This window comes from Schistocerca americana, chromosome 2, assembly GCF_021461395.2.
Source record: "Schistocerca americana isolate TAMUIC-IGC-003095 chromosome 2, iqSchAmer2.1, whole genome shotgun sequence".
Taxonomy (NCBI): Eukaryota; Metazoa; Arthropoda; class Insecta; order Orthoptera; family Acrididae; genus Schistocerca; species Schistocerca americana.
The window spans coordinates 1,108,840,008-1,108,863,464 of NC_060120.1; the positions used below are offsets into that span (position 1 = coordinate 1,108,840,008).

The 23,457-nt window shown below is 44.6% G+C and overlaps 1 protein-coding gene across 1 annotated transcript in view; it reads right to left on the reverse strand.

The window, feature by feature from the left end:
* Window positions 1–362: 362 nt before the first annotated feature.
* Window positions 363–23,457, reverse strand: part of LOC124595302 (PDF receptor-like) — a gene marked incomplete at its 3' end in the record, with an annotated part of 401,917 nt that continues 378,822 nt past the window's right edge. The window contains exons 13-14 of the mRNA XM_047133989.1: window positions 8,376–8,575; window positions 363–444 (exon numbers count right to left, since the gene is read on the reverse strand). Coding sequence (XP_046989945.1) covers window positions 363–444; window positions 8,376–8,575 — 282 coding nt within the window. The remainder of the gene's footprint in view (window positions 445–8,375; window positions 8,576–23,457) is intronic.

Consider the following 23,457-nt stretch of genomic DNA (forward strand, 5'->3'; position numbering starts at 1 on the left):
TGATTTCTGGTATGTGTCATCACTCAGTAAAACGTTTATTTTATCGCAATGGTCGCCACGATACGTTATAGGACTGGCATTAAGTTTGTCAGCTGCACTTTGTATTCTCAGTAGCATTCACAGTCAAGTTCCTTTAGTTGTTGACATGGCACAAAAATTTCGCTCGCAATAATACATTCCGGCACACAGTAGCTACGTAGGTCAGCAGGTACACGTATACGTGTGCGTGTCTTTGTGTCTGGGTACTCACAGCGTACGGAGCCCGCGGCGGACGGCCTGGAGCGCTGCCGGCGCCCCTCCGGCCCGCCGCCGCCCTCGCTGTCGCCGTCGACGTCCGCGTCGTCGTCGACCGGCGCGGCGTCGGCGTCCTCCGACTCCAGCGCGTCCACCTCCTCCTCGTAGTCCTCGCCGCACCGCGACTCCTCGTCGCTCACCCTGCGCCTCCTGCCGGCACAGTTGAGTTGCCGTTACGAGGTCTCTGGAGAACTCAAATCTCCTCTCCAAGTAACAAACCAGAGGTCGGCCAGAGCTCTTGCAAACACGTCTATCCTTAGGGCAGCTGTAACACAGCGTATACAGAAGAGCCACGCATATTGACCGTTACCTGCATAAGGAATCTAGCCACCATCTCTGACAAAAAAAGAGGCCTAATTGAAACCTTGGTAGACAGCGCGCACAGAATTTGGGAATTTAAAAGATGAGCTTGAAAAATCAAGAAGGTAACACGGAGATAGAAAGAGCACTGAAGCCTAGAGATAGTACCAGGATCGTTGAGAAACGACGGCCGCCCAGAGAGGATAGTTTCCTTCCGTACATCAGTACGATTACAGATCGCATTGGGAAGGTAATGAGCAAGCATGGGGTGGAAACTACCTTCAGACCCTCCAGGAAGATAAAAGAGTGTTTCAGATCGGCAAAAGATACACGGAATCGTTTGTAGTTGTGGACTGGTCTACCGGGTGATTAAAAAGTTAGTATAAATTTGAAAATTTGATTAACCACGGAATAATATAGATAGAGAGGTAAAAATTGACACACATGCTAGGAATGACATGGGGTTTTATTAGAACCAGGCGCCCCACCCCTTATTGATAGACGCGTGAAAGATCTCTTGCGCGCGTCGTTTGGTGATGCTTGGCCTCCCAGGTCCCCAGACCTCAGTCCGTGCGGTTATTGGCTTTGGGGCATCGAGATCGACAGACATCTCTAGAGATGCTGAAAGACAACATCCGACCCCAATGCCTCACCATAACTCCGGATTTGCTTCACACTGCTGTTCACAACATTATTCCTCGACTACAGCTATTGTGGAGGAATGATGGTGGACATATTGAGCATTTCCTGTAAAGAACACCATCTTTGCTTTGTCTTACTTTGTTATGCTAATTACTGCTGTTCTGATCAGTTGAAGCGCCATCTGTCGGGCATTTTTTGAACTTTTGTGTTTTTTTGGTTCTAATAAAACCCCATGTCATTCCAAGCATGTGTGTCAATTTGTACCTCTCTATCTACTTTATTCCGTGATTTATTCAGTTTTCAAATTTATACTGACTTTTTGATCACCCGGTATATTGGTACAACAAAAAAGTGTTGACACCCGTATCGTTGAGCATAAGAAGAATTACAGCCTGGGACACACAAATAAATCGGACATAGCGGAACATCTTTACCAAGAGGGCTGCCATGAAATTAAATTTATTAAAACGAGTGCCATATCAGAAATATCGCGTTATCATGCGCGTATTTGTAGAGAGGCTATTGAGATTTATAAAAGCGGTAATCATTTTAACAGAAGAAAGGGAGATGTTAAGTTAGATAAAATTTATATGATTTGTAACGTAGAATGTTGGCATTGTTGTTGCTGTTGTTGTTGTGGTCTTCAGTCCTGAGACTGGTTTGATGCACCTCTCCATGCTACTCTATCCTGTGCAAGCCTCTTCATATCCCAGTACCTACTGTAACTTACATCCTTCTGAATCTGCTTAGTGTATTCATCTCTTGGTCTCCCCCTATGATTTTTACTCTCCACGCTGCCCTCCAATACTAAATTGGTGATCCCTTGATGCCTCAGAACATGTCCTACCAACCGATCCCTTCTTCTGGTCAAGTTGTGCCACAAACTTCTCTTCTCCCCAATCCTATTCAATACTTCATCATTAGTTATGTCATCTACCCATCTAATCTTCAGCATTCTTCTGTAGCATCACATTTCAAAAGCTTCTATTCTCTTCTTGTCCAAACTATTTACCGTCCATGTTTCACTTCCATACATGGCTACACTCCATACAAATACTTTCAGAAATAACTTCCTGACACTTAAATCTATACTCGATGTTAACAAATTTTTCTTCTTCAGAAACGCTTTCCTTGCCATTGCCAGTCTACATTTTATATCCTCTCTACTTCGTCCATCATCAGTTATTTTGCTCCCCAAATAGCAAAACTCCTTTACTACTTTAAGTGTCTCATTTCCTAATCCAATACCCTCAGCATCACCCGACTTAACTCGACTACATCCCATTATCCTCGTTTTGCTTTTGTTAATGTTCATCTTATATCCTCCCTTCAAGACACCATCCATTCCGTTCAACTGCTCTTCCAAGTCCTTTGCTGTCTCTGACAGTATTACAATGTCATCGGCGAACCTCAAAGTTTTTATTTCTTCTCCATGGATTTTAATACCTACTCCAAATTTTTCTTTTGTTTCCTTTACTGCTTGCTCAATATAGAGATTGAATAACATCGGGGAGAGGCTGCAACCCTGTCTTACTCCCTTCCCAACCACTGCTTCCCTTTCATGTCCCTCAACTCTTATAACTGCCATCTGGTTTCTGTACAAGTTGTAAATAGACTTTCGCTCCCTGTATTTTACCCCTGACACCTTTAGAATTTGAAAGAGGGTATTCCAGTCAACATTCTCAAAAGCTTTCTCTAAGTCTACAAATGCTAGAAACGTAGGTTTGCCTTTCCTTAATCTTTCTTCTAAGATAAGTCGTAAGGTCAGTATTGCCTCACGTGTTCCAGTATTTCTACGGAATCCAAACTGATCTTTCCCGAGGTCGGCTTCTACTAGTTTTTCCATTCGTCTGTAAAGAATTCGTGTTAGTACTTTGCAGCTGTGGCTTATTAAACTGATAGTTCGGTAATTTTCACATCTGTCAACACCTGCTTTCTTTGGGATTGGAATTATTATATTCTTGTTGAAGTCTGAGGGTATTTCGCCTGTTTCATACATCTTGCTCACCAGATGGTAGAGTTTTGTCAGGACTGGCTCTCCCAAGGCCGTCAGTAGTTCCAATGGAATTTTGTCTACTCCGGGGGCCTTGTTTCGACTCAGGTCCTTCAGTGCTCTGTCAAACTCTTCACGCAGTATCGTATCTCCCATTTCATCTTCATCTACATCCTCTTCCATTGCCATAATATTGTCCTCAAGTGCATCGCCCTTGTATAGACCCTCTATATACTCCTTCCACCTTTCTGCATTCCCTTCTTTGCTTAGAACTGGGTCTCCATCTGAGCTCTTGATGTTCATACATGTGGTTCTCTTATCTCCAAAGGTCTCTTTAATTTTCCTGTAGGCAGTATCTATCTTACCCCTAGTGAGATAAGCCTCTACATCCTTACATTTGTCCTCTAGCCATCCCTGCTTATCCATTTTGCACTTCCTGTCGATCTCATTTTTCAGACGTTTGTATTCCTTTTTGCCTGCTTCATTTACTCCATTTTTATATTTTCTCCTTTCATCAATTAAATTCAATATTTCTTCTGTTACCCAAGGATTTCTACTAACCCTCTTCTTTTTACCTACTTGATCGTCTGCTGCCTTCACTACTTCATCCCTCAGAGCTACCCATTCTTCTTCTACTGTATTTCTCTCCCCCATTCCTTTCAATTGTTCCCTTATGCTCTCCCTGAAACTCTGTACAACCTCTGGTTCTTTCAGTTTATCCAGGTCCCATCTCCTTAAATTCCCACCTTTTTGCAGTTTCTTCAGTTTTAATCTACAGGTCATAACCAATAGATTGTGGTCAGAGTCCACATCTGCCCCTGGAAATGTCTTACAATTTAAAACCTGGTTCCTAGATCTCTGTCTTACCATTATATAATCTATCTGATACCTTTTAGTATCTCCAGGGTTCTTCCATGTATACAACCTTCTATCATGATTCTTAAACCAAGTGTTAGCTATGATTAAGTTGTGCTCTGTGCAAAATTCTATCAGGCGGCTTCCTCTTTCATTTCTTAGCCCCAATCCGTATTCTCCTACTACGTTTCCTTCTCTCCCTTTTCCTACACTCGAATTCCAGTCACCCATGACTATTAAATTTACGTCTCCCTTCACTATCTGAACAATTTCTTTTTTTTCATCATACATTTCTTCAATTTCTTCGTCACCTGCAGAGCTAGTTGGCATATAAACTTGTACTACTGTAGTAGGTGTGGGCTTCGTATCTATCTCGGCCACAATAATGCGTTCACTAAACTGTTTGTAGTAGCTTACCCGCATTCCTATTTTCCTATTCATTATTAAACCTACTCCTGCATTACCCCTATTTGACTTTGTGTTTATAACCCTGTAGTCACCTGACCAGAAGTCTTGTTCCTCCTGCCACCGAACTTCACTAATTCCCACTATATCTAACCTATCCATTTCCCTTTTTAAATTTTCTAACCTACCTGCCCGATTAAGGGATCTGACATTCCACGCTCCGATCCGTAGAACGCCAGTTTTCTTTCTCCTGATAACGACATCCTCTTGAGTAGTTGGCATTACCAGAGACAATCTCGTAGCCGACGTCACGTGCTGAACTGTGGCGCAGAATATAGAACTGCCCACATATTCGCCGCTCCCTCGAGTTCTGGTGGCAGTTCGCCTTTTTTCCTCTGAAGCTGTCTCCCGCAGTCGGAGTGGAAGCGTTAGGAGAAAGTTTTATACATCGACCACGGCCTGTTAGCACGGAAGTTTTAAGTGGTGACAGCTGTCCCTGTCCGACCATGAGACCCAGAGCGCCGTAGGCAAACGGGCTCAGGTTCATGCCGTGCTCCTTGATTGCCGGAAGGCATTCAATACGGTTCCGCAGTGTCTTTTGCTGATTCTGTACTGGGTTATCGAGTATAGGATCAGATTTGTGGTTGGATGCAGGTCTTCCCAGCAGGTAAGAGGTCAACACATCATTCTTAACGGTACAATGTCGACAAATGTAAAGCTCATTTCGGGAATACCTCAATGGATTGTTACAGGGACGCTACTATTTCTGATTTATAGATATGATCTACCGGATTACGGCGGACGCTTCCCGATGTTCTTCGCCGACTGTGATCATGTTTACAGCTTTGTTGCAACGCTAGAAGACAGAAGCGATACGCAAGAAGACCTGCAGGGAGTCGTCAACTGCTGAAGGAACTCTCAGTTCACCCTGAACGCAAATAAATTAACGCACTGCATACCCATATGGAACAGACTCACTGCGATTCGATTACTTGAAACGGTAACTACCATAAAATACCTCGGCGGAGCCATCCGGAGCGGCCTGACGTGGAATTACCGCGTAAAACAAACAGCAAGTATGCCAGACTGAGATTTAATGGGAACACGGAAGAAGGGGCTTACACATAACCGATTTTTGAGTACTGTTAATCAATCTAGGACCTTTACCAAGCAGGGTTAACAGAAGACATCAATAAGGTCTACGAACAGTGGCGCGTTTGTCACAAGATAGTTTACTCTGCGGGAGGGCGTAACTGTGATGCTCAACAAACACCAGTGTTAGCCGTTACAAGAGAGGAGTCGTACATCTTGGAGAGTTTTGCTGATGTCGTTTGAGAGTTGACACTCCGAGAATAGTCGAGTGAGATATTATTGTGTCCCAATACGTCTCGCAAAATGATCACAACGAGGGAATTAGATATTATACTGAGCATTACAACCAGTCATTTTTCCCACGCGCTGTTCCTGAATGGAAGAGAAACGGGGGAAAATGTGTTGGAAGGAGAAGTAACCACCCCCGGACGCCGCAAGATGGCGTGCTGAGTATGTAGATGAAGACACCAATGATTCCATTTCACAACAGAGACAACCGTAAATGTAGTACAATACGCGAAAATTGTGTGGAGCGCTAAGTGATACTAGAAGTATTTACCTCATAGACGATAATCAGACGTTTAGTCAGAAGAAATAAACCGAAAATTAAATTCATGATTGTTATACATCTCTCTCTCTCCGCCAGCCGTTGTGGCCGAGCGGTTCTAGGCGCTTCAGTCTGGAGCCGCGCGACCGCTACAGTCGCAGGTTCGAATCCTACCTCGTACATGAATGTTTGTGATGTGCTTATGTTAGTTAGGTTTAAGTAGTTCTAAGTTCTAGTGGACTGATGACCTCAGATGTTAAGTCCCATAGTGCTCAGTGCCTCCCTCTCTCCCTTTCGCTCACGTGGTAAGATACTTCGCAAATCTTCTACAAAGATAGTAAGAGAAAGTTATTCTTTTGTTTCTACAACGCCTTCTCTACCACTGCACCAGGAATTCTGTCATCCGCCACAGCAACGATTGCGATCAAGAAGACCAGCAAGTGTTACTGTAGGACAGCTCATCGCGGATGGTTTTGGTCTAAATGAAAGCTGGAAGCATGAATGGTCAACAAAAACATTGGGAACAAGAGCCCATCACCTTGATCCCATAAAGAAGCCAAAAGGTTTTGACCTACCGCGGAAACTTTGGTGCCGCCTCATCAGATTAAGGACATGGTTGTTGTAGCTACTTCAGGTAAAAATGGGACTTAATCAGTTCACCAATGTGTGAATGTAATCAAGAAGAGCAGACAACTGAACATTTATTCCAACGCTGTCCACTTGATTCATACCCTGGAATTCCCGTGACTTGTTCACTCTCACACCCAGCTTAATTAACTGGTTTAAAAACACGGACTTTAAGGTTTAATCTTGTCTTATATTGTGTGTATATTGTATAAAATCATTTGCCTTATATCAACTGTGTATTGCATAAAATCACCATACGATTAAATAAATAAATAAATTTAATTATTAATCTACGTTAGCAAAATTTCATTATTAATCTACAGAGATCGCTTTCACGAAGACGTTGCTCAGAATCGGCGCCGCTCTTGAACAGTCTGAATGCAGCTCATAGTTCACCTCTTCGCATCGGGTGGCTTCGAAGTGACAGTCCTATGACATCACTGCAAACGTTAGCAGCGCGGACCGTTGAAAGAGCAAGTAAGGTTTCGAAACCTGTTGCCCAGGAATGATAAAACTTTGACTGTCACACCCACTGCAGGCCTTAGCACCATGTTAGAGCCCACTTTATGAGAGTCGTTACTTAACAGATTCTTCTCAAGTCGTGATATCTGATGCGATCATAAAGAGGAACTTTACTGGGATGACGAATGTCAACAAAGTTGACAGTTTATCTGTTAATCATTCCTGCTAAGTGTCACAGACTAACGAACAATACGTCGATGAAGAATAAAATTTTCACCCTGCAGAGGAGTGTGCGCTGATATGAAACTTTCTGGCAGATGAAAACTGTGTGTCGGACAGAGGCTCGAACTCGAGACCTTTGCGTTTCGCGGGCAAGTGCTCTGCCAAACACGATTCACGATCAGTCCTCCTGGAAGAAACGCAAAGGTCCAGAATTCGTGTCTCGGTAAGGCACACAGTTTTGATAAGCCAGGAAGTTTCGTATCAGCGTACACTCCGCTGAAGAGTGAAAATTTCATTCTGAAAACACCGCTCGGGCTGTGGAAAGCCATGTCTCCGCAATATCCTTTCTTCCAGGAGAGCTAGCTTTGCAAGACTCGCAGGAGAGCTTCTGTGAAATTTGTGAGGTAGGAGACGAGGTAGTGGCGGAAGCAGGGCTGTGAGGACGGGCCGTGACTCGTGCTTGGGTAGCCTAGTTAATAGAGCACTTGCCCGCGGAAGGTAAAGTTTCCGAGTTCGAGTCTGCCAGGAACGTTTCATCTTCTGTATAGTATGGACTTGGCACCAAACGACTTTCAGCCCTCTCCTAAGATGAAAATGTGGCTGGCTGATCAGGACTTATTGATCAATGATGAGCTTAAGGACGAAGGCAAAAACGGACTGAAACCCAAGGTGGTACCATTCTTCGAAGAAGGGATAAAGAAGCTGATACACCGTACAACAAATGTTTGGACTTATGTAATCATAATTTATGAATAGCTTCTTATAAATGGCACATAAACTGCGCCTGTTTTCATGTCGTCCTTGCCACTCGATCCTCTCGGTGAATCTCGTGACAATGGAGTTAAATACGTTTCTCCTTCAGCTTAATGTGTCTGGCTTTATGTGTGAAGTGTTGTGAGTGTGCTTCTACACTGTGTAGGAGGGGTGTGCACGCACCTGCGCTGCCGGCGGGCGGCTGACAGCCTGGGCAGGGGTCGCCGGGTGGCGCCGAGCGCCGTGCAGGCCACGGGGCTGGGCTGGCGCCGCTCCGCCGGGATGTACACCCCTGAGAAGACGGACATGCGCCGCGCCGCCGCCTGCTGGTGCTGCCGCAGCGACAGGTACACCGACACGCTCTTCATCAGCGCCGTACGCACCTGCAGCAGTCGCCAGACAAGTCACACATAACGATTGCCATACCAAAACACCAACAATTCCCCACCTTTTAGAAGACGGCCAAGGTCCTGATGTTCAGGAAGTCGGGGAAAGACCACAGCCCCCCACAACATTAGCGACCCATCAGTCTTCTGAGCCCGCTCAGTAACATGGCATCGCAGCCACTGGCGTATTATTCCCACAAGCTTTCGCCTGCACAGAGAAAATGGAGCACATATGACCGTGAGCTCCTGGCAGTATACCAGGCAGTGAAATATTTCCGCCCCCAAGTGGAAGCGCGAACTTTCACGATATGTACAGACCACAAGCCACTCACGTTCGCCTTCCGTCGGAATAGTGTAAACTGCTCTCCCCGTCAATTTCATCACCATGAGTTCGTGGCCCAGTTTACTACCGACATTAGACATATTTCTGGGATCGACAACATTGTTGCGGATTGCCTTTCACGGATCACCAGTGTTTCCAGTACCATAGACTTTCCTGCACTGGCACAGGCACGGAGAGACGACGAAGAACTCCTTGCCTATGTTAAAGACACGGCTTCCGCATTGCAACTGAAACTCGTTGATGTTCCGGGGGAAGATACACAGCTATACTGCGACGTTTCTCGCGGCCGACCTCGTCCCTTTCTGACGCCGGCTTTTATAAGACAAGCCTTTGATATAGTACATGGATTGTGCCATCCCGGGGTACGCCCGACATTCCGCCTAGTATCGAACGTTTCGTGTGGCCAGGCATGCAAAAAGACTGCCGCGAGTGGGTCCAATCTTGTCTTCAGTGCCAACGCTGCAAGATTAACCGCCATGTACACGCACCGATCGGCGATTTTCCGGAAACCACCGCCCGCTTTGCCCACGTTCATTTAGATGTAGTCGGACCACTTCCACCTTCGAACGGGCAAAGATATCTGTTTACAATGATCGACCGTTTTACGCGTTGGCCGGAGGCAGTGCCGGAGGATAATATCACAGCAGACACATTAGCTTCCGCTTTTGCAATGACTTGGTTGGCAAGATTTGGATGCCCACTTCATATTACCACTGACCGCGGACGGCAATTTGAATCAGACCTGTTCTCACAGCTGGCCAAGTTTCGTGGTTACACCCACCATAAGACCACAAGTTATCACCCAGCAAGCAACGGAATGATCGAACGCTGGCACCGTTGTTTGAAGGCCGCGCTGATGTGCCACGAAGAAACCTGGACAACCGCACTACCTGTGGTCTTGTTAGGCTTACGGACGACTTTCAAACCAGACCTGGTTTATGGAGAAACACTACGCCTTCCTGGTGACTTTGTAGACGCGGATGCCACAGAGACAGTTGCTACTGGCCAGCCGGATTTCTTGCGACGATTGAGGGACCATGTATCAAAGATTCGCCCTCCGAAAGCCATACGTCATGGCAAGCCGCCCACTTTCGTGCACCAGGACCTGGAACAATGTCGTCACGTCATGCTCCGCACTGAGGGCGTTAAACCGCCTCTACAAGCTCCTTATTCTGGTCCATATGAAGTGCTACGGCGCAGTGCCCACGCGATGGATATCCTAGTGAACGGCAAAACCACGACTGTTGCGTTGAATCGGGTTAAACCTGCGTATGTTTTTCCTGACACCCCACTAGCGGCACCTCGTCGTAGGCGTCCACCTACCGCTGTTCCAGACACTGACGCCACATCTCCGGCGCCGGCTCTTGAACATCCGCCGCCCAACGCAGCACAACATCCGCCTCCAGACGTTGTTCCTCCTCCTCCGACGAGGAAGACCCGTTCTGGACGTCGGGTGCACTTTCCGGCGCGGTATCTCGACGCCGACGCTCCGCTTCCGCCCGGGGGGATGATGTAGCGACGCTGCCGCGCGCTAATTTAAGCTCGCCGGTGTGTGTGTGTGTGTGTGTGTGTGTGTGTGTGTGTCTGTGTGTGTGTGCTGTGCGCGTGTGTGTGTGTCAGTGCAGCGGTGTGCGGTCGTAATTACTTTACGCGACGTTTGTGTAGTTCCGCGCCCAACCTCTAGAGGCGCTGTGTTTTCTAGCTTTTATATACGTTCTGTTTATTATTATTATTATTCCTTGTTTTTTGAGTTAGTGAGTAGTTCCGTGCGTCTTGACTTGTGTGGACGAGTACTGTTTTCTCTCCTAACTACGGAAGTTTCCGAGGATTAAGGATCCTCTGTATAGACCGGAAGCAAATTTTATAGCTCCGATCTGTCCATGCATGCCGGGCGTCGTCAAATACGCGCTCGCAATAACGTTATTGTTGCTCAACTGAAGGTCTTCATTCTTCTGAATCACGTTAAGCAAAGGTCGGACAGCCACCAGTTTAGCTTAACCCGACACGCTCATACCTCACAGACAGTTGTTTCAACACTGACGTGCAGGGAAAACAATCAACACGGCACGGTATACACGCGGGAGTACCCCAGGGAAGCATCCTAGGGCCCCTACTGTATAAACGATCTCCCAACCACACACAACACAACGATGGCAATCTACGCGGATGACACAGCCATCATCGCGCAAGACTGGAAACCATCAAACATTACGTCACGCTTACAGACTGCACTCAGAGTGGCTGAGCCTTGGTTCGAGAAATGGCGTGTTAGAGTAAACGTCGACAAGTGCGAAGCCGCTCTGTTCACTAGAAGACCGAAGCAATTGCGCAAACACCGATACTGCAGACCAATAACTCTACATACGTTTCCGTGAGGAAGTCAAATACCTCGGCGTCTGGCTGGACCGGAAATTACTCTGGGGGAACCACATACAACACATGACCAACCGAGCAAGCGCGAGGCCCAAACAGCTCTACCCTATGCTCAACAGGCGTACATGACACTTATTCGACCCCTAATGATGTATGCAGCTCCTGTCTGGGGATACGCTGCGCCCACACGCCTGCACCGTCTGCAGCGCATACAAAACAAAGTACTCAAAATCATAAGCATTGCTTCACGATACACACGCATCGCGGACCTTCACCGGGAATACCGACTTGAGACTCTCACGGGCATAATCCACAAACTCACCACAAGACTATACAGAAACTCCAGACATTCGCAGAACCTGTTTATTCTGAATCTGGGGAACTACGACCACAACCATAGATGGAAACATAAAAGACCAAAGGACATACTTGGAAGGACCTAACATCTATGGCCAAGCACACGCAAACACAACGGTACAGGTGAGCCCCTGTTAATATGACGCCATTACTGGATATCCAGCTGGGATACATCGCCATCGCTTGCCACGGTAATGAACCATGATACCCATACTAACAAATCCAACCTTGCATGAACTATCGCCGCTAGTAAGCCACTACTGCTGTTACTACCCATCCCACTGTCGCAGAGGTTTTTTTCCCACAGCACGAGCCTTGGCACTTTTTTCCCTCTGCTCTTCAAATCGCTACCCACACTCGCGTTTCGTCCACTATTTATCACCTGGTGGACCGTGTTAATGCGTAGTCTTACCCAGACGCGCAGATAACATCACAGCCCAGCATCCTGTGATCCACTTACTAGATAAGTAACATGTTGACGGAGGTGACAGGAGCACTTTTGGTCTGGTCACCACGTTGGTGCGGGCGTGGAGCGGCCCCATCTTGTATAGAAAGTCACACGCAGCAGCACGTAGCTGCTATGAACCGTTTAGATGCTGTGAGCGTGTGCCAGCGGTCTTGCCGCAGTGTTAACACCGGTTCCCGTCACATCACCAAGGTTAAGCGCTTCCGTGCTTGGCTAGAGCTAGGATGGGTAAGCGTCCGGTCTGCCAAGCGCTGTAGGCAAAGCGGGGTGCACCCAGCCCTTATGAGGCAAATTCAGGAGCTACTTGACTGAGAAGCAGCGCTTCCGATCACGAAAAAGGACAGCAGCATTGAGAGCGTGTAAGGACTGTGTCAGAACTCTACATTATATGCATTAAATATTACATTGAGTACCGAAAACAATTTAGCCAACTTAAGGCTATTGTTTGCATTGTGTAAGAGTCTGCGATTGTCTATGGAAATAAATAAGCACTCAGATATCGATAGTAACACTCTGATGGCGAAACATGGGAGCGCGATTCTAAGTATTGTTATGAGACGAGGACTGTCTGCGAGAGTAAAATTTCAATAGCGTAGGTTGAGAACTCGGAGACAGAAGACATGTCACACTTCCCTCGCGTCAGTGATGGCATATCTTACGACACTCAAGGCCTGATTTCATTTATAGAGCCACGCTTGAAGATGGAATTGAAGATAAAATTCGCAAGAATACCGTAAAGCGTAATTGCAGGGCTAGGCTCGTGCGTGTTAATCCAAGTTTGCATCAGTCCGATGTCTTGCGTGTCAGTTAAAGAAGCCCCTTATCCAACAAATAGTAATAACTATTCTCCACATCTAATTCATAAGTATGATGTGGCTATAAGATATATGACTTACAATATATTTAGCAGTTAACAGGACCCAAGCAAACTCCCTTTTATTAAAATTATTCTTAGTAACAATAAGCTTTAGCCGCTGCTGCTGCATGCTGCTGCGAACTGCTGTAAACCACTTGGAAAAATGCAGTCATCTAAAGAGGTGAGTGCAAAACTTACGGCTAAAACAGAGACATATCATGTACTGTAATCCAGTAAATTCCGTTGCACAAGCCAGATTCTTTATCAGTTGTAAATTCTTATTCAAATACGCAGTCAGATAGCTTAGGTACTAATTGTTACAGGTTCATTTGTTCCTGTAACTTATCATACTGAAATACGCAGTCATACAGCTTATACAAATGTTAGTTTTAAGTTTTTCGTGTAACGATCTGTTGAGGGCTTAATGACAGTGAAACTGACACTCATACAACACGCACACAGCGTTATGCAGGTTAGATTACGATTACTAACAGCTCAGGTTGCTTATCGAGACCATGTTCACAGACGAAATTAAGCTTTATTTGTTGTAGGTACGTTACAAACTGTGTGCTGACCACCGCCCCTCCACATCCGCATCCAGTGACCGCTGTAGACTGAAGACTACACGGCGGTCGGTCAGTCCCGTTGGGATTTACGAGACCTACTTGGACGGGCTTACACGTCCTATTACGTCGCATTCCAGGCGTTGTGCACTCGTATACGCGCGCTATTAGGTTTCCCCTACATTTATGTGGGGTTTCAATGCGTCCTGAGCCGCAGACGTCTCACTGCTGCGGATGAGTTACTTCCGTATTTCGGAGAAGAAAATGTTTCGAGTATTTATCAAACAACATATCTGCTGCCTCTTTGTGTGCTATCATTTGCAGAAGGCCTCGTTTCGATAGCTTGAATCTTATACGAGACATGAAGATTGTTATGACCACAGCATTCACTATGACCAAGGTCAATGGTTTAAATGTCTCTGACAAGGGAACCTCCCCATCGCACCCCCCTCAGATTTAGTTATAAGTTGGCACAGTGGATAGGCCTTGAAAAACTGAACACAGATCAATCGAGAAAACAGGAAGAAGTTGTGTGGAACTATGAAAAAAATAAGCAAAATGTACACACTGATTAGTGCATGCACAAAATAGGCAGCAACAAGTTTAGCATTCCGTCAGGAACGCCGTGTTCCCGTGGTTAGCGTGATCAGCTCCGGTGCGAAAGGTCCTCAGTTCAAGTCAAAAAGCTTAACTTTTTTTATTTTCAGACAACTCATTTGTTGCAGTTTATGTGGCAAACACTTATGTTTTCATCACTTTTTGGGGAGTGATTATCACATCCACAAGAAAACGTCAATCGGGCAAGGAAGAAGAATCTTTTTACCCATTCGCCAAGTGTACAAGTTAGGTGGGTCGACAAAACATATTCCTGTCATGAGACGCACATGCCGTATAGTATATATCAGACGTGTTTTCCTGTGGAGGAATCGGTTGACCTATGACCTTGCGATCAAATGTTTTCGGTTCCCATTGGAGAGGCACGTCCTTTCGTCTACTAATCGCACGGTTTTGCGGTGCGGTCGCAAAACACAGACACTAAACTTATTACAGTGAACAGAGACGTCAATGAACGAACGGACAGATCATAACTTTGCGAAAACAAAGAAAGAAAACTTTTCACTCGAGGGAAGACTGGAACCAAGGACCTCTCGTTCCGCAGCTGCTCACGCTAACCGCGGGACCACGGCGCTCCTCAGCGCATATTCTCCTTGATGCTGCCTATCTTGTACATGGACTACTCAGTTTGTATATTTTGCTTATTTTTTTCATAGTTCCACACGACTTCTTCCTGTTTTCTCGATTGATCTGTGTTCAGTTTTTCAAGGCCTATCCACTGTGCGAACTTATAACTAAATCTGAGGGGGCTGCGATGGGGAGGTTCCCTTGTGAGCACTATGGGACTTAACATTTGAGGTCATCAGTCCCCTAGAACTGAGAACTACTTAAACCTAACTAACCTAAGGACATCACACACATCCATGCCCGAGGTAGGTTTCGAACCTGCGACCGTAGCAGTCGCGCGGCTCCGGACTGAAGCGCCTAGAACCGCACGGCCACCACGGCCGGCACCAAGGACATGTCTGGGGTCACGGATATAAAACCCAAGAACGACATCAGATATCCTTCTGCTCTTAAATTTAAATAAAATTTCGATATTTTATCTAAGTTCCATTCACTGCAGTGTATGAGCTAAAATAAACCATAAGCACAATTTACACAATACATTTCTACTTCTGCAAAAATCTTTAAAATTTCGTGCAACGTTTTCCTTAATTTGAAAGAGCAGAGTAACTATAGCATATAACGAAACTAAATTCAATCCCATATCAGGCGAAGATATCACACTGTAAGATGTGCAAAAATCTATTTCTTTCACCTGCTAGTTTTGTCAAAAACAGGTGACTAGCATTTCATAGCGACCGGCAAGTCCACATGGACCATCCGTCGGATGTCAATTACTCGAGAACGAAATGATCTGTCCTGTTGTTGTTGTGGTCTTCAGCCCAGAAACGGTTTTGATGCAGCTATCCATGCTACTCTATCCTGTGCAAGCCTCTTCATCTCTGAGTAACAGGTGCAACCTACATCCAGCTGAATCTGCTTAATGTACTTATCTCTTGGTCTCCCTCTACGATTTTTACCCTCCACGCTGCCCTCCAATAATAAATTGATGATCCCTTGATGCTTCAGAACGTGTCCTGCCAACTGATCTCTCCTTCTAGTCAAGTCGTGCCACAAATTCCTGTTCTCTCCAATTCTATTCAGTACCTATCCATCTAGCCTACAGCATTCTTCTGTAGCACCATATTTCGAAAGCTTTCTTTGGGATTTGAATTAATATATTCTTCTTGACGTCTGAGGCTATTTCCGCTGTCCCATATATCTTGCTTACCAGATAGTAGAGCTTTCTGTGGGCTGGCTATCCCAAGGCTATCAGTAGTTCTAATGGAATATTGTCTACTCCTGGGGCCTTGTTTCAACTTAGCTCTATCAGTGCTCTGTCAAATTCTTCACGTAGTATCATATCTCCCATTTCTTCTTCATCTCTGTCCTCTTCCATTTCAATAATGTTGCCCTCAAATACATCACCCTTGCATGGACCATCTATATACTACTTTTACCTTTCTGCTTGCCCTTCTTTGCTTGGGACTGGTTCTCTATCTGAGCTCTCGATGTTCATAAACGTGGTTCTCTTCTGTCCAAATGGCTCTTTAATTATCCTGTAGGTAGTATCTCTCTTACCCCTAGTAGTACATCTTTCTTTATCCTTACATTTGTGCTCTAGCCATCCCTGATTAGCCATTTACCACTTCCTGTTGATCTCAATTTTGAGACGTTTGTATTCCTTTTGGCCTGCTTCATTTACTGCATTTATATATTTTCTCCTTTCATCAATTAAATTCAATATCTCTTCTGTTATACATAGATTTCTAGTAACCCTCGTCTTTTTACGAACTTGATCCTCTGATGCTTCACTACTTCATCTGTCAAAGCTGCCTATTCTTCTTGTACTGTATGTCTTTCCCCTGTTCGTTTCAACAGTTTCTTAAGGCTCTCGCATTAAATTCCTACCATTTTGCATTTTCTTCAGTTTTAATCTACAGTTCATAACCAATAAATTGTGACCAGAGTCCACATCTGCCCCTGGAAATGTCTTACAATTTAAAACCCGGTTCGTAAATCTGTGTCTTGCCTTATATATCATCTATCTGAAACCTTCCAGTGTCTCCACGTCAATTCCACGTATACAACCTTCTTTCATGATTCCTACTACTCTAAATTGCAAATATAATTTCTATATTGTATCTGCATGTCATTCACTGCAATATATAAACTAAAAGCTACCATCCGAAAAGTTTACGAATTTCCGTTTCTACCTTTGCAAACTCTTTAAAATGTTTTACTGGCGTGCGAAGTGGCCGCGCGGTTTGAGGTGCCATGTTGCGGATTTCGCAGCCCCTCTCGTTGGAGGTTCGAGTCCTCCCTAGGGATGTGTGTGTGTGTTGTTCTTAGCAAAAGTTAGCTTAAGTAGTGTGTAAGTTTAGGGACCGATGACCTCAGCAGTTTGGTCCCCCTAGGAATTCACACACAATGTTTTCCTTAATTTGATGCGGCGCAGTAAGTACGACGGATAACGGAGAGAAATTCAAGTCTTTGTTGAGTGAAGGTATCAGTCTGTAAGATGTGCAAATATCAAATATTTTTCACCTAACAGTTTTCGAAAAATCGGATGATAAGTATTTAATATCATTCATAACGCCGTCTCTCAGCACAGCCAACAGCATTTGGCGAACACAAAAGCAGCTTGAGCACGGAATGCAAAGTGCTCGTATGTAGCTACTAAAGGGTCTGATCAGTAATGGTGGCGCGGTCAGATTGCACGGAGACGGTAACGCAAAGTGGTACGCTGTGAATATCTTGGCCGAGCACTACCAAACTGATACTCCAGTATTTCCATGGGTACGCGACTTGTTGATAAAAATTTCATTCTTAAGCCAGCTTATTTTCGGTACAGATCAATGCTAGTGGTACAGATGAACAACTATTGAGTAAATGGTGGTTATCGGCGTGTCGAGACCCGTTTAAGACCCAAGTGACACACGCAGTCGATTGGGGCGTTAAATTTGTTTAGAGGGTATATGATAATCAATAACGAAAACTGGCACGCTAGAAAATTCTCAACAATCAAAGAAAAAAGTTTCCCTCAAATATCGGCCACCACACGGGCCATGAATGTGTTGAATGTGTTGTTACGTGGCAACACTGACTTCAGTATGGGACATTGTTTTAGGCCAGTGGTTTCCAAGATGAGGGTAATTGCCCCACTGAGGGGTAAAATTAAATTTTCCTGGGGGGGGGGGGGGGGGGGGGGGGTGAAAACCAAACAATTCGATTCTGTTTTCTGTTTCGGTCACTCAACTAAATTATTTTCAAAAGATCGAACACTGTTCTTATAAGTTATCAATAATTACTTTTTCTCAATTACTTCATTAATTTGATGGAGGTTACAGGTTCCTCACATAGTCCACTCACTATACACATGTGTTTTGCTTTGTCCCGTAAATTGCTGATGATAAAAGTGAGACATATATGTAACAAATGCTAAACATCTCAAGAAAAAATTGTCCTCAGGCGTGCACGTCTTCATCCGAAGCAAACCGACAGCCACGAATGTCGCGTCTACGTCTACGTAGATATTCTGCAGATCACACTTACGTGCCTGGCAGAGAACTCATCGCACCACGTTCACAATAATTCTCTATTATTCCACTCTCGAACAGCGCGCAGAAAGAACGAACACCTATATCTTTCCGTGAGAGCTCTGATGTCCCTTATTTTATTATGGGGATTGTTTCTCCCTAGCCCGACATCAACAAAATATTTTCGCATTCGGGGGAGAAAATTAGTGACTGAAATTTCTCCGTAACGAAAAACGGCTTTGTTTTAATGGTGTTCTTCCCAAACCATGTATCATGTCCGTGACACTCTGTCCCCCGGTTTCGCGATAATACAAAGCATGCCGCTCTTCGTTGAACTTTCTCGATGTACTCCGTTAATCCTATCTGGTACGAATCCCACACTGCAGAGAAATACTCCAAAAGAGAACGGAGAAGCATAGTGTAGGCAGTCTGTTACATTTTCTAAGTGTTCTGCCAATAAATTGCATCGGGTGAGACCGGGGCTGTATGGAATATGTGTGGGCCGACGACATGCGCCAAGGGTTGTGTGAATTACGCCGCAGAAGCTTCACTGGGAAGCCCCTATTCATCCTCCACACATTCCTAATCTCTCCCCCAAGCGATTTCCACGTGTTTGGACCCCTGGAGAAAGACATTTCATGGCCGTCGATTTCCTAAGGACGAACAGACGCACGCCTCGGCGCAATAATGGTTTTGTGGCCAAACAGAAACATTTTTGCGTGAATGCACTAGACCGTTTTCTCTCACAGTGGGATAAACGTGTTAACAGTTTTAGCGATTACTTTTGAAACAATAAAGGATTTGATTCCTTTTTTCCATCCCTCTCATTTTCATTTGAGTGCTCCTTTTACATTACAATTTTTGACGACATTTTTAAATTTTCTAGTACATTCGTGGGCAATTTTCTAAAATTTAGCTTGTTACTGACGAACCTCTTCAAATGTAACTTTCCCAGTCAAATAGTTACATGATATTTTTACACTTCTGTTCCTCTGTTTTCGATCGACAGTGAAATAATGCGAAAATTGAAGAAATAGAGATTTTTATTATTAAACTAAAAACATGGGAATAGTATCTTTTTGTCTTTGAAATAAGTTTAAGAAATAGCGTACTTTACTGAAGATGGAACAATACAGTGAGTGCAATATCCTGTTTCTACTAAAACTTTTACTGTTGTCAGGAGTTGCTTAAATGGATATCAGTTGTCTCGCTTCTAATATTTAACACTGGTCCTACATTCAGAATTTTATATTTATTACGAAGGAACTACTGTTTAACATTCTTGTTGAAAGAAAAACAAGCGTCCACAGAAAGGTAAATGCTGAGTCAGTTGTGTTGAAATACTCGCACCAGCCCTAGTTGCAGTGCGGTGCCTGGGAGATGAGTGGCGGTCACAATGTGGCAACTCGAGTAGGCACGGGTCCTTCTGAAGGGACATCAACACTAGACTATCATAGGATTGTTCGGCTACCTTCGATGAGTAGTCGAAGAAACGACATTTCATACAAAGGTACAATTATAGCATGAATCTCATTGGAAATTGACGGGGATAAATTACTGAAAGCTGGATTCGCATTCAGTTGACACCACGCCAGGCGCAATAGACATTGGCTTGCTATAGATCAAGAGTCGACTGGTATATCGGGTGGCGGCTCCTGCGTGTGGCGACGCCAACCTGTCTGTACTCGACGTAGGGAAAGGTCTGAGGAAGCGGTGATTCTCAAGATCCATACCTCTTCCATACCTCCAGCACGTGATATGTATGGTTGGTAAACCCGGTTAGCATACCCTCCTCGTCCTGGCTACCAAAGGGAACAATCCGGGAGGCTAATGCAAGGCTCCACCCTGGCATGAGGAACTGTGGATTCTTGACTGGTCTGACCAGTTCCCTGATTTGTTACCAATCACAGCATCTCTTGGCCCGATGGGTAGACACATAATCATACCAGCCTCCGGACAGGAACATACCACTGTTGTATCAATGATATTACATACCACTGTTGTATCAAGGAATTCCATAACATGTCATTCCAAGGCACTTTGCTTCTATGCTACAACGAATGAAAACGTGTATTCCTACCAGTAGGGGTCACATTTCATACCGACGTTGATGGCTGGCATCAGTCCTGAGTGAAGTGAAACTTCAATAATTTAAAACCCGTTATGTGATGAGCATCTGCCTCCATAGCTAGGTGGTCATTGCGGCTGACTACCACGTACAAGATCCGAGCTCGATTCCCGGTGATGCCAGCGATTTTTCTTTGCTGGGACCGCCAGTACGTCGTTGTGTAACACTCCCCGTTTTCGATAGTGTAGTTATTAAAAATTATTTAATGACCGGTGTCGGATTTTAAATCGACCGACTGAAATTACCACTATTTTTAATATCGTATATGCAATTCTTCTCTGAATTTTTATTTTATTACAAACGTTTACACTAATCTTTTCGAATAAGGTCTGACCTGTTGAGTCCCATTTCTGCTCGCGATACGTACGTCGGAACTGGATGTGGGGCTAGACAGTGTTGGAAAGCGATGACGTCACCACTAACTGTACGCTTCTTATCATTCCAGAATTTGCACACTCATGTTCGTAAGCTTATATCTTTTTCCTGTTGTATATTACGTCCGAAATCGAGCGTAAAATAACTTTTAGATTCAAAGTAAAACTGTGTACATTATTGTCTTTACCTTTAATTTTAATCGCCTTTCCGCGTGTGCTTTAACGATTTTTTCGGAAGTTAAGAAAATTAATTGCGTGACTTCCTGAATGTCTTTCACGCTCATTACACCTTTGTACACATAGTTTCCTCAGGTGCCTACTAAGAGTTCTCTCCTCTATTCAACGAGGGCTGAATGAGTTGCCTACGCTACAACTGATACAGTGCGACACACAATTTCTGTCTTAATGTTCTGAAAAAAATGTTTCAAATGGCTCTGAGCACTATGGGACTTAACATCTATGGTCATCAGTCCCCTAGAACTTAGAACTACTTAAACCTAACTAACCTAAGGACATCACACAACACCCAGTCATCACGAGGCAGAGAAAATCCCTGACCCCGCCGGGAATCGAGCCCGGGAACCCGGGCTTAATTTTCTGACCTTCCACCTCGAAACGAAGTCGTTGGCCTTGTATTAAAAGATAAATATTTTTATTTGGCAACATCAAGCATATTATATCTAGGCGATATTGCAAATCAGAAATAGAGAACCACCGATATTAGATTTCTCTACAGAACATAGTGTACATTTATTTCTTGGTACTCTGTTGTACAACGATTTAAAACAACAAATTCGTCAGATTTCAGTAACGTTCCTCCTATATACAAATGACAGATAGATGTGAAAAAGCTTAATAGAATAAACCATTTAAGAAAAAAAAATTTAAATTGCTGAACGCCAATCTTATAGCTCTAAAAGTTAAGAGACTGATGTGGCTCGGATTCCGTTAGTATTCCAGTCAGTTTTCTTGAACTCGTTCTCAAATCTTATCTCCTATGTTTTCCATTGTTTTCCTTCATATCTGCAGACCATTTTGAAGCTGCTCTTCGGGAACACTTTCTCTCTGTTCCTGTGACTACAAGCCATTCATAAAATATGTTTATAAAATATACTTACCAGCATTTTATCGTTATTAAATGACACGAGCCAGAATAGTTCTTATTTTTGGCATGATGTTATATAGAATATACGACTAGTAATTACAACGGTTTATTTATATCCAGGCACATAATCAGATATCGCAACAACTTCTTTAGAAAAAGATCGTCATACTTTAGAAAAATTTGAATATAAACAGTTACCGTTTACGCTGAGATGTCTCTACGTCATCTATCTAATTCATATGTCATTGGATCAGCTGCTGGAGAAACCTCTACGTATCCCGAGCAGTTCAATGTTGTTAATATTTTCTTGATGGCGGAGATGAGAGGCGAATATCGTGAAACTTTTATAAGTCGAATTAGTGCTCTCGAAAAGCACCAACCGAGCCACCAATCTCAATGGCCTCATCCCACGGAGATCAAGATAAACACCACTCTCTCAGAGTAAAGAAATCTTGGATGTAGCCTTGAACACTGCAAGTTTGTTACCATAACGAATACTGGCCGTTTGATCCATTGCAAAACCTAATTTCTGATGTGAAAATTCCTTTCACTTTCAGAATTAAGATAAGTTCCCATCACGCCAATTATCTCTGTCTTGTTTTGCTTTAGGGCGAAAAAAAAAACTAGCGTCATACGGGTGCATGTCAAAACTGTGAAACACAAAGCCAAAAACAGGAGTTAAGAACGACTACACGACAATCCCAGTCGAAGGAAGAGAACTCAGCTAAAAACAGGGACGCGGAGAGCGGTCAATAAAATACGGCATAGAGAAACGGAGGTCCGAAACTAAAAATGAAGTGGCCATCGCCATATAGCTACGCGGATAAAACGTAAAATGCTGTCGACAGCCCTCGCGATGTTCGCTAAAACGGCCGATAACTCAGACGAAACCCAAGCTGGAACGTAAAAGGTTGAATATTGGGTATTCCGTCAGGAAATGGCAGATAGTTACAAGTTGGGCGCAATGTGCACGAGGTGGCGAGGGAACGCCACTTACCAAATGACGATGGCTAAAAATGCAGTGCCCATTACGCAACCTAGTTAAAATGACCTCCTCGCAGCGGAAGGGCCGAGAGGATGCCGTCCAAGGCACTGGGAGAGGCTTAATAACCTGGAGCTTGTTCCCATGAAGGGAAGACCAGTGGTGATGCCGAAGTGACGCCATTTGCTGAAAGACGGCAACACAGAGATCAACGGAGGGAATATAAGAACAAGTGGGCTGAGGTACGAGGACTGCCGCCTCGGCAGCAGCGTCAGCAGCCGCGTTTCCTGTCACAGCGACATGACCGGGGGAACCCATGTACAGCACCGTGGTCCCATCAAGAGTAATCAAATGAAAGTTTTGCTGGACCCGTTGCACTATGGGATGGGTGATGTAGACCACACAGAGGATTTGAAAGGCGCTGAGAGAGTCTGAGGAGATGTCACAATGAAGAAGTGTGTGTCGCTGGATGCGCTCCGTGACCTCATACAGGGCGAAGAGCTCCACTGCAAACACTGAGCAGTGTGCCGGAATCTGATACGGCGCCAATGAAGAAGGCACACCTGACGCGACGGTCAGTCCGAGAGCTATCAGTGTACACAAAGGCACGAAGTTCCATGAGAAGGTCGTGC